The sequence below is a fragment of the Saimiri boliviensis genome, chromosome 20 (genome assembly GCF_048565385.1).
Source record: "Saimiri boliviensis isolate mSaiBol1 chromosome 20, mSaiBol1.pri, whole genome shotgun sequence".
Lineage (NCBI taxonomy): Eukaryota > Metazoa > Chordata > Mammalia > Primates > Cebidae > Saimiri > Saimiri boliviensis.
In genome coordinates this window covers 35,689,487-35,703,725 of record NC_133468.1, presented here as the reverse complement: position 1 = coordinate 35,703,725, position 14,239 = coordinate 35,689,487, and the positions used below count along the sequence as shown (strand labels likewise).

At 50.9% G+C, this 14,239-nt stretch overlaps 1 protein-coding gene across 1 annotated transcript in view; it reads right to left on the bottom strand.

Moving 5' to 3' along the window:
• RCC1L (RCC1 like) overlaps window positions 1-14,239 on the bottom strand; it is a 31,761-nt gene that overhangs the window by 6,057 nt on the left and 11,465 nt on the right. Inside the window, exons 5-10 of the mRNA XM_039460436.2 lie at window positions 13,747-13,798; window positions 11,756-11,840; window positions 9,253-9,434; window positions 5,785-5,872; window positions 3,871-4,044; window positions 1,118-1,203 (exon numbers count right to left, since the gene is read on the bottom strand). Of these exons, the coding sequence (XP_039316370.1) occupies window positions 1,118-1,203; window positions 3,871-4,044; window positions 5,785-5,872; window positions 9,253-9,434; window positions 11,756-11,840; window positions 13,747-13,798 (667 nt within the window). The remainder of the gene's footprint in view (window positions 1-1,117; window positions 1,204-3,870; window positions 4,045-5,784; window positions 5,873-9,252; window positions 9,435-11,755; window positions 11,841-13,746; window positions 13,799-14,239) is intronic.

Here is a 14,239-nt window from a genome sequence, read left to right as displayed (position 1 = left end):
ACAATCTTTGGAAAGAAACATAAAGAAACTAGCGGCCGGGCACGGTGGCTCACATCTGTAATCCCAACACTTTGGGAGGCTGAGGCAAGCAGTTCACCAGAGGTCAGGAGTTCGAGACCAGCCTGACCCATACGGTGAAACCCCATCTCCACTAAAAATACAAAAATTAGCCGGGCGTGGTGGCGGGTGCCTGTAATCCCAGCTACCCGGGAGGCTGAGGCAGGAGAATCACTTGAACCCGGGAGGCGGAGGCTGCAGTGAGCCGAGATTGCACCACTGCACTCCAGCCTAGGCGACAGAGGGAGGTACGTCTCAGGAAAAAAAAAAAGAACGAACGAACGAACGAGGACCTGTGGCTGCCTCTGGAACAGAAACTGGGTGGTGGGAGACTGATTTTCCATAGTACATTTTTTTGTACCATGAACATATGTTCTGTGTTCCAAAAAACCCCAAAACCCTCCTTTTTTAGAATGCCTTAAATAGCTTAGTAAACAACGCAAAGGTAAACTACAATTTTAGAAGGAACTTTCTTCCCCTGTAATTCTGGAATGAGCCTTTTTGTCTAACTGCATACTACCACCTCCAAGGAAACGACCTTATTTTTTCACTTCGTGGCTGTGGCGGGCCATCTAAATATTAAACATCCTGCTTTCTTTGAAGTTTGTTGTGAAGCGTTCCCCTACGTGGGCTGCTGTCGACAGCTCCTAGCATGCCGACTTCATCAAACATCTCCCTGTCTCTGGAGCCTCACGGCACCCTACCGGAGCCTGGCCCCATCGTGCCTTTGTTTCCCCGATCCGGATGCTTGGGTGGGCCACTCCCTGCAACCTCCCACTCGGCGGGCAGGGATGAGCTGACCCAGTTCCCGCAGCTCGAGAGCCTGGTGCCACTCCCCCGCCCACCACACCACACAGATACTCCACAGGTGTCTCATGGGTGTCACCAGAGTGTGCTACAGCGCAGCGTGCAGCTGGAGAAGCACAGCAGGGACCCGGAAGGGGGAGCAGGTCCTGTGCCCCTTGCCCTGGCCCGGCTGCACTCGAGGGGATGGCCTGCTGTGACGTCAGGTGACTCTACTCTCTGCGCCCATCCTCAAGACCGCCCCGGCCAGCCTTACCCTCCATGGGAAATACTGGTCCTCCAGGCGACCGATGCCTAGGCACCCTCGGGTGTTCTTGCCCCACACAAACAGCTCTCCTCCGCCTGCAGAGAGAGGAACACAGGGGTGGGCTGGGACTGTGCGAAGGACCGTCTCCAGGGTGAGGACGGGTCGCGGGAACAGGCTTTCTAGAACCAGGTCCATTCACAGCCCGATGTTCAACTTCAGCTTTTACCAAGCGTTAATGCTTTCTTTTGAAGGCAAAAAGTAAGTGTCTGAGATGCTGTCCCCATGTCAAAAAGAGGTCCACACCCAGGACTCGTGCTGCCACCCACATGGGAGATGAGCACTCGAATAAAGCTGGGGATGGAGGGTGATACACGGGCAGGCGGTGGTGCACAGGGCGGTGGGGCGGGGGGCGGTGCACGTGGCTGGGGGCTGGAGGCCACTAGAGCACGAGGCCCACTCTGCTCACCCCTTGTACCCCAGCCGCAGCCATGTCCCACCACACTCCGCCCTCCGTAGATCTTCCTGATTTGACAGTGAAAAGTAGGCCGACTTGTCATTCCTGGTTTGACTGCCCATATCTTGGGAGCATGCAGCCACATGACATCTAATGACCACGTGCCTGCTCGTGCTGGGTCTAGGTCTGTGTTCCAGGGGCTGGGGACAGGCCAGAGACGGAACAGACGTATGGCTTTATATATGTTTACACACTGTAAAAACCGTCACAGAGAAAAGGTACAGGATGCTGTCAGAGACCAACGCAGGAGACGGGCTGCCGTAGCCCGGCCTTCAGATGGGGCACTCCTGGCCCATGTCACCACCGGCTGTCATGCAAAAGGCTTGGGTCATGGGAGGCAGAGGAAGCAACGTGGAAGCCACCCCAAGAACCGAGGCCAACAGTAAGGAGAAATTACTGTTCGAGACTGGCTGGTCTCGAACTCCTGGCTTGAGGGACCCTCCCAGCTTGGCCTCTAGAAGTGCTGGAAGTACAAGCATGAGCCGCTGTGCCCAGCTAGACCTTAGGCGTTTAACAGAACAATTCGGTCTGGCTCCCCAGAATACTAGCAGACCGCAGGATCAACCAACCAACTTCAGTTCCCAGATAGCTATCTGCAAATGCCAGGCACACAGGCAGGGAGGCAGCCACGCTCTGTCCACCAATGGGTAGTAACTCACCCTTAGAAGGTGACCTGTTGGTAGCCTTCGGGAGAAATCAAGAAAGGAATTTCATTTCGCTGTGACCGGAAATGGCTACATGGCATAAGGGCAAATAGAAAAGGCTCTACCCGGCCGGGCGTGGTGGCTCACGCCTGTAATCCCAGCACTTTGGGAGGCCGAGACGGACGGATCATGAGGTCAAGAGATCAAGACCATCCTGGCCAACACGGGGAAACTCCATCTCTACTAAAAATACAAAAATTAGTTGGGCGTGATGTTGCGTGCCTGTAGTCCCAGCTACTCGGGAGGCTGAGGCAGGAGAATTGCTTGAACCCAGGAGGCGGAGGTTGCGGTGAGCTGAGATTGCACCACTGCACTACAGCCTGGGTAACAAGAGTGAGACTCTGTCTCAAAAAAGAAAAGAAAAGCCTCTACTCCAGTCAAATACTTCACACAGATTTCTGAACATATGACTCTACCCAGAGTGGAGGCCTTAAGAACATTCTGTAAAGTAGATATTTATTGCCCCCAAAACTAGTCCATATGACTCTGATTTGCCAAATCAAAATAGCTTTAAGAATTCACGAGACCTAGAAATATCAGCAAATGCAAGTGGCCACTCTGGGGCAGTGGCCAGGCACTGGACCCAGAGCCAGAGAAAACTCCGACCCACAGCCATCAGAACCAGGCTGCAGTCTGCCTGCCCCACGGCCTCTGAAACCTGGAATTCAGACTGTAAGTGACTAGCAGTTAGGTCCCTGGTTCAGAGGGCGGGCGTCTGCGACAGGCCCCACGTGGGAATGAGGCCAGAGAACTCAACCGCAGGCCACACGAACTGACTGTCCCGGTCCAGATGTTTCAAAAGAAAACAATTACTTGCCATGAAATGAAAAGATTTTTTAATGGCAAGGAAGTAACTCATTTACTTGAGAATCACGGGATGAAATGAATTCAGGACAGTGCTACTCCTCAAGTCAGCTGGAGAGCAGCGAACTGATTCAGTGGGATGCAAGCAAGAGAAAAACGCGTTCTGGAGGCCTGCAGGGTCACGGATATTCCGTGGCTTTGTAACTGGGCAAGCCTTTGGGAAAACCTCCGTTTCTACCTCCCTTTCATCATCCTCTGCCCCGGCACTGTGGAGGAATCCGCAGATTTACCTCTGTGAAACCACGGGACAGACAGTCCCGCCTTTTGCCATCCCATATCCTGGGTCAGATCAGGGGCTGGGCTCGGCCGGGGAACAGGATGAAGCCCCACACACTCACTTCCTAAGGACCCACCCGTGGGTCCGCCAATGCTGGTTTCCCCCCGCACCCGACGTACTCAGGGCGCCCTCCTCCTGCCACCGACGGGCGCGCTCTTGAGAAAATGCATGTTCACGTTAGCCTACCCACAAACCAATGGACCAAAACTCCAGGGTGGGAGAAACGAGACACGTGATCCAACCTGGAGGCAAACAGCTGGCTTAGCCCTCGCTTCGATCCTCAGAACAAAGGCGCCGCTCCGTTGAGCGGGTGGAAGCTGAGACCTGCCGGCAGTCTGGGCTTGAACTTGAAACAGAACCTCTGCCAGGCTTACCCCGGGGCCTCAGGGGCCTGGTCACTTACTGGTCAGTGCAGCAAAGTGGCTGAGTCCACATCGGATGCGGGAAACCCGGACTTCTGGGTTGAACTCCGTCAGGCCAAAGAGAGTGGGCGGAATCATTTCAGGGATGGCAGTTTCCACTAGGTTTGGGCCTTTGCCAAGAATTCCATAGCCCCAGACAAAAACATGTCCCTCTCCTACATTACAGTAGAAACAAGGGTCAGTGAGTCCCTCCGCGTAAGAACCCTCCCTCACCAGAAACTCCAACTACACCACAAAGGCTCATGACAGCTACACGGTTTTGTTTTTGTTTTTTTTCTCCTTGCTTGGCAAGAACATGTGGACAGAGATTTAGAATTCTCTCTCCCCTGCTTCAATCCTTGCTGGGGGAGTCGGTCTCGCCAGCTTTCCTGGCTCAGAACACAAACTCCCCACATCTTGAGGGTTAGCAACCTGGAGGGGACCAGGGCATAAATCAGCCAGAAAACCCACGTGAACACCAGGGACCTGGGGAGGTTTTTTTGACAGCTCCGTGTTTCGCGCTGATCAGAAGGACCAAGCCAAGCACATAAACCATGTCTGGCCAGATGCTTCCAACTCTTCGAAATGATGTTTTGGTTACAGAAAGTTTCATATTCTTCAGTGGTGCCAGGCGTTTCATCACTCTCCAGAGCTGAAGGCTGTTCCCCCATCTGCCTTTGATTTTTTGGCTGGAGAAGGCAAAGCCGGAGTCTCTCTGGCCCAGGCTAAGGGAGGGGAGTGAGGTAGTTCGCTCCCCACTCCAGAGTTCTGCTCTAGAATAACTCAGCTCTGCAGACATGTGTCTACATATACATCGTAGGCTATTCGCGCTGTCAAGAACTCCACTCACCCTGGCATGACTCAACTCAATCCAACGACATTTTCCCATGACCATAGTCCCTTCCTTTTCTTAAACTGGGTCTTGCTGGGCGCGGTGGCACGTGCCTACAGTCCCAGCTATTTGAGAGGCTGAGGCAGGAGGACCGCCTGAGCCCAGGGGTTCTGGGCTGTAGTGCGCTATGCCAATCGGGTGTCCGCACTACGTTCGGCATCAATATGGTGACCTCCCAGGTTGCCTAAGGAGGGGAGAATCAGCCCAGGTGGGAAACGCAGCAGGTCAAAAGTCCTGTGCTGATCAGTAGTGGGATCGCGCCTGTGAATAGCCACTGTGCTGCAGCCTGGGCGACACAGCAGACCCTGTCTCTTAAACAAAAAAATAACAGAGTCTCACTGTTGCCTAGACTGGAGTGCAGTGGCATGATCGTAGCTCGCTGCAGCCTCCAACTCCTGGGCTCAGGGGCCCTCTGCCTCAGCCTCCTGAGCAGCTGGGACTACAGGTATGCACTCCCATGCTAATTTTTCATTTATTCTTTTTCTATTGAGGCAGTCTCGCTCTGTCACCCAGGCTGGTGTGCTGTGGCGAGATCTCCACTCACTGCAACCTCTACTTCCCGGGTTCAAGCAATCCTCCCACCTCAGCCTTCCAAGTAGTTGGGATTATAAGCATGCACCACCACGCCTCGCTAATTTTTCTACTTTTACTAGAGGCAGGGTTTCACCATGTTGGCCAGGCTGGTCTCAAACTCCTGACCTCAGGTGATCGGCCCGCCTCAGCCTCCCAAAGTGGTGCTTGGATTATAGGCATGAGCCACCACACCCAGCCTTCCAGCTAATTTTTCCATTTTTTTTTTTTGTAGAGAAGGGTCTCCTTATGCTGCCCGGGCTGGTCAGGAACTCCTGGCCTCAAGTGACCTTCCTGTATCAGTTCCCCAAAGTGCTAGGATTACAGGTGTGAGCCACCATTCCCAGCCATGTTACCCTCCTGAGGCTGAAGTCTACAAATCCAATGGACCCTGACCATTCCCTGTGCAATCTGCCCACAACTTCCCAATGAGCCACCCAAAAGAAGGTCTCACCGTTTAACACCGCACAGCCCGTGCCACCGCAGGCAGCCTGTCGCACCTTCCCCACTCCTGAGAAGTGTAAGCAACGGGGCACATTCACCTGAACCAACGAAAGGAGCCACACTATCAGGAAAGCAAACCAGTAACGACCAGGAAGTGTTCTGGTCTTAGGTACAGAGTATCTGAGTCTCAGTTCATGCACTCACTCCACAGATACTTACTAAACATCACATACCAAGCATCATGCTAGGTGCTGGGGTATAATGGTAAGCAAAAGAGACCCAGTTTCCACCCTCAGAGAGTTCTAGTCTAATGGATGAAGCAAATGCCGATCAAAATTAACATAAAATGACACATTTGTGGCTGGGTGCAGTGGCTCACACCTGTAATCCCAGCATTTTGGGAGGCCAAGCAGGGTGGATCACTTGAGGCCAGGAGTTTGAGGCCAGCCTGGCCAACATGGTGAAACCCTTTCTCTACTAATAATACAAAAAAATTAGTCAGGCATGGTGGCATGTGCCTGTAGTCCCAGCTCTTTGGGGGGCTGAGGCAGGAGAATCACTTGAACCCAGGAGATGAAGGTTGCAGTGGCCTGGGATCACACCACTGCACTCCAACCTGGGTGACAGAGTGAGATCCTATCTCAAAATAAAACATAATAAATAAATAACAGGCCGGGCGCGGTGGCTCAAGCCTGTAATCCCAGCACTTTGGGAGGCCGAGGCAGGTGGATCACGAGGTCAAGAGATCAAGACCATCCTGGTCAACATGGTGAAACCCCGTCTCTACGAAAAATACAAAAAATTAGCTGGGCATGGTGGCACGTACCTGTAATCCCAGCTACTCAGGAGGCTGAGGCAGGAGAATTGCCTGAACCCAGGAGGCGGAGGTTGAGGTGATCCGAGATCACGCCATTGCACTCCAGCCTGGGTAACAAGAGCGAAACTCCATCTCAAATTAAAAAAAAATAAATGTGTGTTGTTTTAATTCACTATGTATTGGTGCCATTTGTTACAAGGCAACAGCTAACAATGGCATGTCACTGGATCTGTCCCCCACAGGAAGGCCATGGGTGACATTTCTCTCAGGCCTTGGTATCAGTGAGAGCCATACTTCTCCCCTTTTCTTAAGGAAACAATGCATCATTTAAATGATCATGTTTCTTCTTTGCTTTGCCTACTAGGGAGCTCAGAACCAAATTTGCAACCCTCTTCTAGCTACTGTAACGGACCTCAGAGGGTTTTTAAAAATCTTATTAGTTGACCTTCAGTTTCACTTTGTGCAGATTTCTCTATTAATATATATTTAAAACGCTGCTGTATGATGTCACAAATTTGATCATATCAAGGAATGTAATATGTTTATTTATAGAGATGGGATCTTACTACGTTGCCCAGGCTGGAGTGCAGCAGCTATTCACAGGCATGATCGCAACACACTAGCCAGGTGTGGCAGTGGTGGTGCCTCTAACCCCAGCAGTGTGGGAGGCTGAGGTGGGAGGATCGCTTGAGGACAGGAGTTTGAGACCAGGCTGGGCATAAGAGCAAGACCCTGTCTCTACAAAAAAAAAAAATTCTTTTAATTAGCCAGTGTCATAGTATGCACCTGTAGTCCCAGTTACTACGGAGGCTGAGGCAGGAAGATTGCTTGAGCCAGGTGTTCGAGACTACAGCAAACTATCACAGCACTCCAGCCCGGACAACAAAGTGAGACTCTGTGTCAAAAACAAAACAAAAAAAAAAAAAACAGCCGGGCGCGGTGGCTCAAGCCTGTAATCCCAGCACTTTGGGAGGCCAAGGCGGGTGGATCACGAGGTCGAGAGATCGAGACCATCCTGGTCAACATGGTGAAACCCTGTCTCTACTAAAAAAAAAAAAAACTAGCTGGGCGTGGTGGCGCGTGCCTGTAATCCCAGCTACTCAGGCGGCTGAGGCAGGAGAATTGCCTGAACCCAGGAGGCGGAGGTTGTGGTGAGCCGAGATCGCGCCATTGCACTCCAGCCTGGGTAACAAGAGAGAAACTCCGTCTCAAAAAAAAAAAAAAACCAAAACAAACAAAAAAACTAGCCATTAGCAGTATGGGGTTTTTTTGGAGGAGTGATTAAAATGTTCAGAAAGTAGGCTGGACACGGTGGCTCACGCTTGTAATCCCAGCACTTTGGGAGGCCGAAGCGGGCGGATCACCTGAGGTGGGGAATTTAAGACCAGCCTGACCAACACGGAGAAACCCCAACTCTGCTGAAAATACAAAATTAGCTGGGCATGGTGGTGCACGCCTGTAATTCCAGCTACTCGGGAGGCTGAGGCAGGAGAATCGCTTGAACCCAGAAGGTGGAGGCTGCAGTGAGCTGAGATTGCACTATTGCACTCCAGCCCGGGCGACAAGTGTGAAATTCCATCTCAAAAAAAAAAAAAAAAAAATGCTGTGAAATTAAACAGTGGTAACAGCTGCTTAGCATTGTGAATATGTTAATACTAAAATCCACTAAATTATAAACTTTAAAATGGTGAATTATGGTAGGTGAATAATATCTCTATTTTTTAAACTGGCTGTCGGTCAGTCATCGCGGAACATGAGTGATGGGTAGAAAGAGGTTAGTTCCACAACTGATATGGTTTGGGTCTGTGTCCCCACCCAAATCTCAGGTCGAAATGTGAACCCTGATGCCACGTGGAGGTGGGGCCTGGGGGGAGGTAATTGGATCATGGGGACAGTTTCTCATGGGTCCGCATCACCCACTTTGGTCCTCCTGAGATCTGGCCGTTAACAAGTGTGTGCTGGCTGCCTTGCCTATGGAGTAGTCATTCTTTATTCCTTTACTTGCTCTTTTGTTCTTGGTTTTGGTTTTTTCTGAAGCAGAGTCTCACCCTGTTGCCAGGCTGGAGTGCAATGATGTGAGCTCGGCTCACTGGAACTTCTAACTCCCTGGTCCAAGCGATTCTCCTGCCTCAGCCTCCCGAGTAGCTGGCACTACAGGCCCGTGCCACCACACCCAGCTAATTTTTGTATTTTAGTAGAGATGGGGTTTCACCATGTTGGCCAGGATGGTCTCCATCTCCTGAACTCGTGATCCGCCCGCCTCGGCCTCCCAAAGTGCTGGGATTACAGGTGGGAGCCACCGCACCAGCCTGCTTTTTTTTTTTTTTTTTTTGAGATAAACTCTTGCTCTGTCCCCCAGGCTGGAGTGCAGTGGCACGATCTCAGTTCACTGCAACCTCCAAGTGATTCAATCCTCATGCCTCGGCCTCCTGAGTAGCTGGGATTACAGGCATGCGCCACCAGGCCTGGCTAATTTTTGTATTTTTAGTAGAGATGGGGTTTTGCCATATTTCCAGGCTGGTCTTGAATTCCTGACCTCAAGCGATCCACCTGTCTCGGCCTCCCAAACTGCTGGGATTACAGGTGTGAGCCATCGCACCCGGCCGTTGATGCTTTAATGTTTCCCAATCTCCCAGCACCACGCCATCAGCGACCACATACCTGTGTGGAGTCAGTGACAGAGGAGAGCTGCAGGTACTCAGAGTTTCCCCAACCAAAAAGACCACCGTCGGTGCTCACGGCCAGGCAGCAGTCACCGTAGGTGGCAACTTGGAGAATGTTCACTCCCGCCAGGTCTCCACCCAGCTTGGTGGGCGTGCTGGTGATATTGTAGTGACCCAGACCTAACGCAGTGGAAAATATGGATTTTTAATTATTCGCTCTTTTAACAAACACATACACCTACATACTACAGGCCAAGCACAGTTTTAAGCACTTAACACATATGAGCTCAGAAACCCTAATCTGGTCAGGGCACGGTAGCTCGTGCCTGTAATCCCAGCATTTTGAGAGGCTGAGGTGGGCAGATCACTTGAGGTCAGGAGTTCGAGATCAGCCTGGTCAACATGGTGAAATCCTGTCTCTACTAAAAAAATAAATAAATTACAAAAATTATCAGGGCATGGTTGCACATGCCTGTAATCCCAGTTACTCAGGAGGATGAGGCACAAGAATCACTTGAACATGGGAGGTGGAGCTTCCAGTTAAGCTGCAATCACACCACTGCACTCCAGCCTGGGCAAGAGTGAGGCTCCGTTTCAAAAAAAAGAAAGAAACCCTAACCTGTTTATTTCCATGCTCATGGACCGTCTTTTTTCTTTGGAAACAGAGTCTCACTCTGTTGCCCAGGCTGCAGTGCAGTGGTTCCATCTCGGCTCACTGCAACCTCCACTTCCTGAGTTCAAGCAATTCCTTTTTTTTTTTTTTTTTGAGATGGAGTTTCACTCTTGTTGCCCAGGCTGGAGTGCAATGGCATGATCTTGGCTCACCACAACCTCCACCTTCCAGATTCAAGCAATTCTCCCGTCTCAGTCTCCCGAGTAGCTGGGATTACAGACATGTGCCACCATACCCAGCTAAATCTGTATTTTTAGTAGAGGCCAGGTTTCTCCATGTTGGCCAGGCTGGTCTCAAACTCCTGACCTCAGGTGATCCGCCCACCTCAGCCTCCCAACGTGCTGAGATTACAGGCTCAAGCCACTGCGCCCAGCCATTTTAAATGATTTAAACAAGCATATAAAGTCACATCTATGCTACTATTACCATGTAAAAGAGGTATACGTACACACACAAGAACTGGAAGACGACCCGAGACAATGAACAGGGACGGTATCATACGATGCTCAGATCAGAGAAAACTGATACAGGATTGAAGCTGTACACGAAGACCCTTCTTGGGCGCAAAGACAAAATACACGGTGCAGAATGTGTATGGCTCACTCCTCTTCCTCTTAAATGCACTAGCTCCTTTTTAATGGAGCATGTGTTTCTTCTTTAACAGGCCTGGCTATGCTCAGTGGTTCATGCCTGTAATCCCAGTGCTTTGGGAGGCTGAGGTGGGAGCATCACTTGAGCCCAGGAGTTCAAGACCAGCCTGGGCAACATAGCAAGACCCTCTTTCACGAAAAAAAAAAAAGTTTTAAAAATTAGCCAGGTGTGGTATCACACACCTATAGTCCCAGCTACGTGGGAGGTTGAGGCAACGGGACCACTTGGGCCCAGGAGTTCAAGGTTGCAGGGAGCTATGACTGCACCACTGCACTCCAGTCTTGGCAACAGAGCAAGACTCTGTCTCTAAAAATAAATACAATTTTTTTTTAACTTTTTTTTTTTGAGATGGAGTCTTGCTCTGTCTCCAGGCAACAGTGCAGTGGCATGCTCTCAGCTCACTGCAATCTCTGCCTCCCAGGTTCAAGCAATTCTCCTGTCTCAGCCCCTCTCAAGTAACTGGGATTACAGGTGCCAACCACCTCACCTAGCTAATTTTTGGTTATTTTTAGTAGAGACGGGGTGTCACCACATTGGCCAGGCTGATCTCAAACTCCTGACCTTGTGATGTACCCGCCTCTGGCTCCCAGAGTGCTGGGATTACAGGCATGAGCCACCGCGCCGACTTAAAAACTTTTTTTAAACCTTCAAACAGCTTGTTCTTGTTTCTGAAAGACTCAGAACTCCTCTGCTGAGTGGCCAAAGATGCCCCAGTGCTTTCTCAGTTCATTTCTACAGGAGCCAGGAGTGAGGGGAATGGAAGGGATGCCAAAAAATAGTATTCTCCTGCCTGGAGTCCCAGCACACCAGGAGGCCACCGCAGGCAGACTGCCTGAGGTCAGGAGTTCAAGACCAGCCTGGGCAACATGGCAAAACCCTGCGATACAAAGAATTAGCTGGGGGTGGTGGCTCACACCTGTTGTCCCAGCTACTCTGGAGGCTGCGGTGGGAGATCACCTATGTCTGGGAGTTTGAGGCTGCAGTGAGCCATGATCACACCACTTGGGCGATGGCACCGGAGACTGTCTCAAAAAAGAACAGTATTCCCCAGAAAGTGATAAGAGGTAAGAGCTGAATTAAGGAAGGAGGGTTTTAGCCCATAAAGGCCGTAGAGCTCAGAGCTCCACATGACACAGGCCGAGAACTTTCATAACCCCAGTGCAGGGAAAGACACTACCTGTTTGTCCATCAGCGCCCCATCCACAAGAATAGACTTCTCCTTTATCCGTCAGGAACAGACTATGATCCTGACCACAGGCCACCTAGCAGACAAGCAGAAGTAAGGGGGACGAGAAGAAATGCTGAGAACCCTGTCGTCCTCATCCAAAGAGCCAAAGGGCCAGCACCATGGCATACCGCTCCTGGGCACCTGGAGCACGGTCCCGGCAGGCGGCCCCAGGCTCATCTTAGTCCTTCTCAATCCGCCAGTCTCCCACTGCACTGAAATGGCTCGTGTTAAAGCAAAACGCGGATCTCCAAGGAGCGAATCCAAGAGCTCTGCCATCCATCCAGCGCCATCTCCAGAGAACCCCCCTCCTCCACAACCCTTCTCCCCCCAGCCTTGCTCAGGCACTCGGCCCCTTCGTGCTGGCATCTCTCTCCAGGGTCTGTCTCCTGCCCTCTTCTCTCCTCAGGCCACCCTGGGAGACGGCATCCATTCCCACCATTTAACAGTTGCCTCTGCACTGTGATCTGCGGTCTCCACAACTCGACTTAGTTCCAGACTCATTTTTCTAACTGCCTAGTAAAAAGCACCATTTATTGAACAATGTTTACGCCAGACACTGTGCTAAGTCAATAACCAAAACCACCTAGTAAGAAACTGAATCTCAGCCAGGTGCAGTGACGGGAGGCTGAGGCAGGCAAATCACGAGGTTAGGAGTTTGAGACCAGCCTGACCAATTTGGTGAAACCCCATCTCTACTAAAAATACAAAAGTTAGCTGGGTGTGGTGGCGCACACCTGTAATCCCAGCTACTCGGGAGTCTGAGGCAGGAGAATCGCTTGAACCCAGGAGGTGGAGGTTGCAGTGAGCCAAAATTGTGCCACTGCATTAAAAAAAAAAAAATCAGAGATATCTGCTGACTTGCACAAAGTTACTCAATCTAATAGGTGAAGGAAACCAGGCACAGTGGCTACACCCATAATCCCAACCCTTTGGGAGGCCATGGCCAGAGGATGGCTTGAGGCCAAGAGTTTGAGACTAGCCTGGCCAACACAGTGAGAACCTGTCTCTTTAAAAATAAGAACTGGCCAAGGCTGGTGATGCATGCCTGTAGACCCAGCTACTCAGCGGGCTGAGGAAGAGTCACTTCAGCCCAAGAGCTCAAGGCTGCAGTGAGCTACCATCGTGCCACTGTACACCACCATGGGCAACAGAGTCAAACTCTGCCTCTAAAAAATTTTTAAATAAAACCGAAAAGCCAGCCATAGCATAGGGTAATTAATGCCATGGTGTTCTAGGCTGGCTGTATTTTGCTCTCCATTTTATTCTCATCCCCCGAATAGTGCCTGGCTTCTGGTAGGTGCCTGTAGTAAATACTGAAATGCACACAGGCCTGAATACAGCAAGTGCTGTGAGCCTTAGCCTCGGGCTCCCCAGATGCTGAGATCAAGGGCTTGAGCTGCCACATCTGACTTCAGTTAGCGCTGACCTTGTTCACCCACTACAGTATCATCCCCCAAAATCTTTTGTTTTTTTGAGACAGAGTCTTGCTCTGTCACCCAGGCTGGAGTGCAGTGATGCTATCTCGGCTCACTGCAGCCTCCATCTCCCGGGTTCAAGCTATTCCTGTGCCTCAGCCTTCTGAGTAGCTGAGATTACAGGCATGTGCCACCGCACCCGGCTAATTTTTGTATTTTTAGTAGAAACGGAATTTCACCATGTTGGCCAGGCTGGTCTGGAACTCCTGACTTCAGGTGATCCACCCACCTCAGCCTCCCAAAGTGCTGTGATTACAGGTATGAGCCCCTACGCTTGGCTCCAAAATCTTATTAAACTTTGTATCCCTAGAATCTAGCATAAATCCTGGCCTATAGTAAGCAGGCTATAATTTCTACTAAAATAATTTATTAATTCAGAAAATCTGCCATCACCTTACCCAAATCTCAACTTTTCCAAAGCACCCCTGGGAACAGAACAAGCAGCCCCCGGCCCCTCTCTCTTACCTGGACCACCTGTCCGTCGAAGTCCTGCATTCTGTGGACTCTGTGACTTTCACTACAGCCAGGAAAAGTAGGGAAGAAGCAAGAGACATGGTCGTGACAAGCACTGGGCAGCCCCTTCCCTGTCACCCCTAACTGATGGTCCATCCACCCAGACACAGTAACTGGCAAGGGAACTCTCAAGGTCAAATTTGGGGCTGAGTTAGGCCTGGCCACGAAGGTAAAAGAAAACACAACAAATCCCAGGTAATCTTAACCTGCAGCAGAAGGTGAGAGTGGGGTCAAGGCCCTCCAACATCACACAAGGAACAAGACGGAAATGTCTTAAACACTAAAATGAACAGAACTGGCTGGGCGCAGTGGCTCATGCCTGTAATCCCACCACTTTTAGAGGCCAAGGGGGGCAGATCATTTGAGGTCAGGAGTTCAAAATCATCCTGGCCAACATGACGAAACCCCATCTCTACTACAAATACAAAAATTAGCTGGGTGTGGT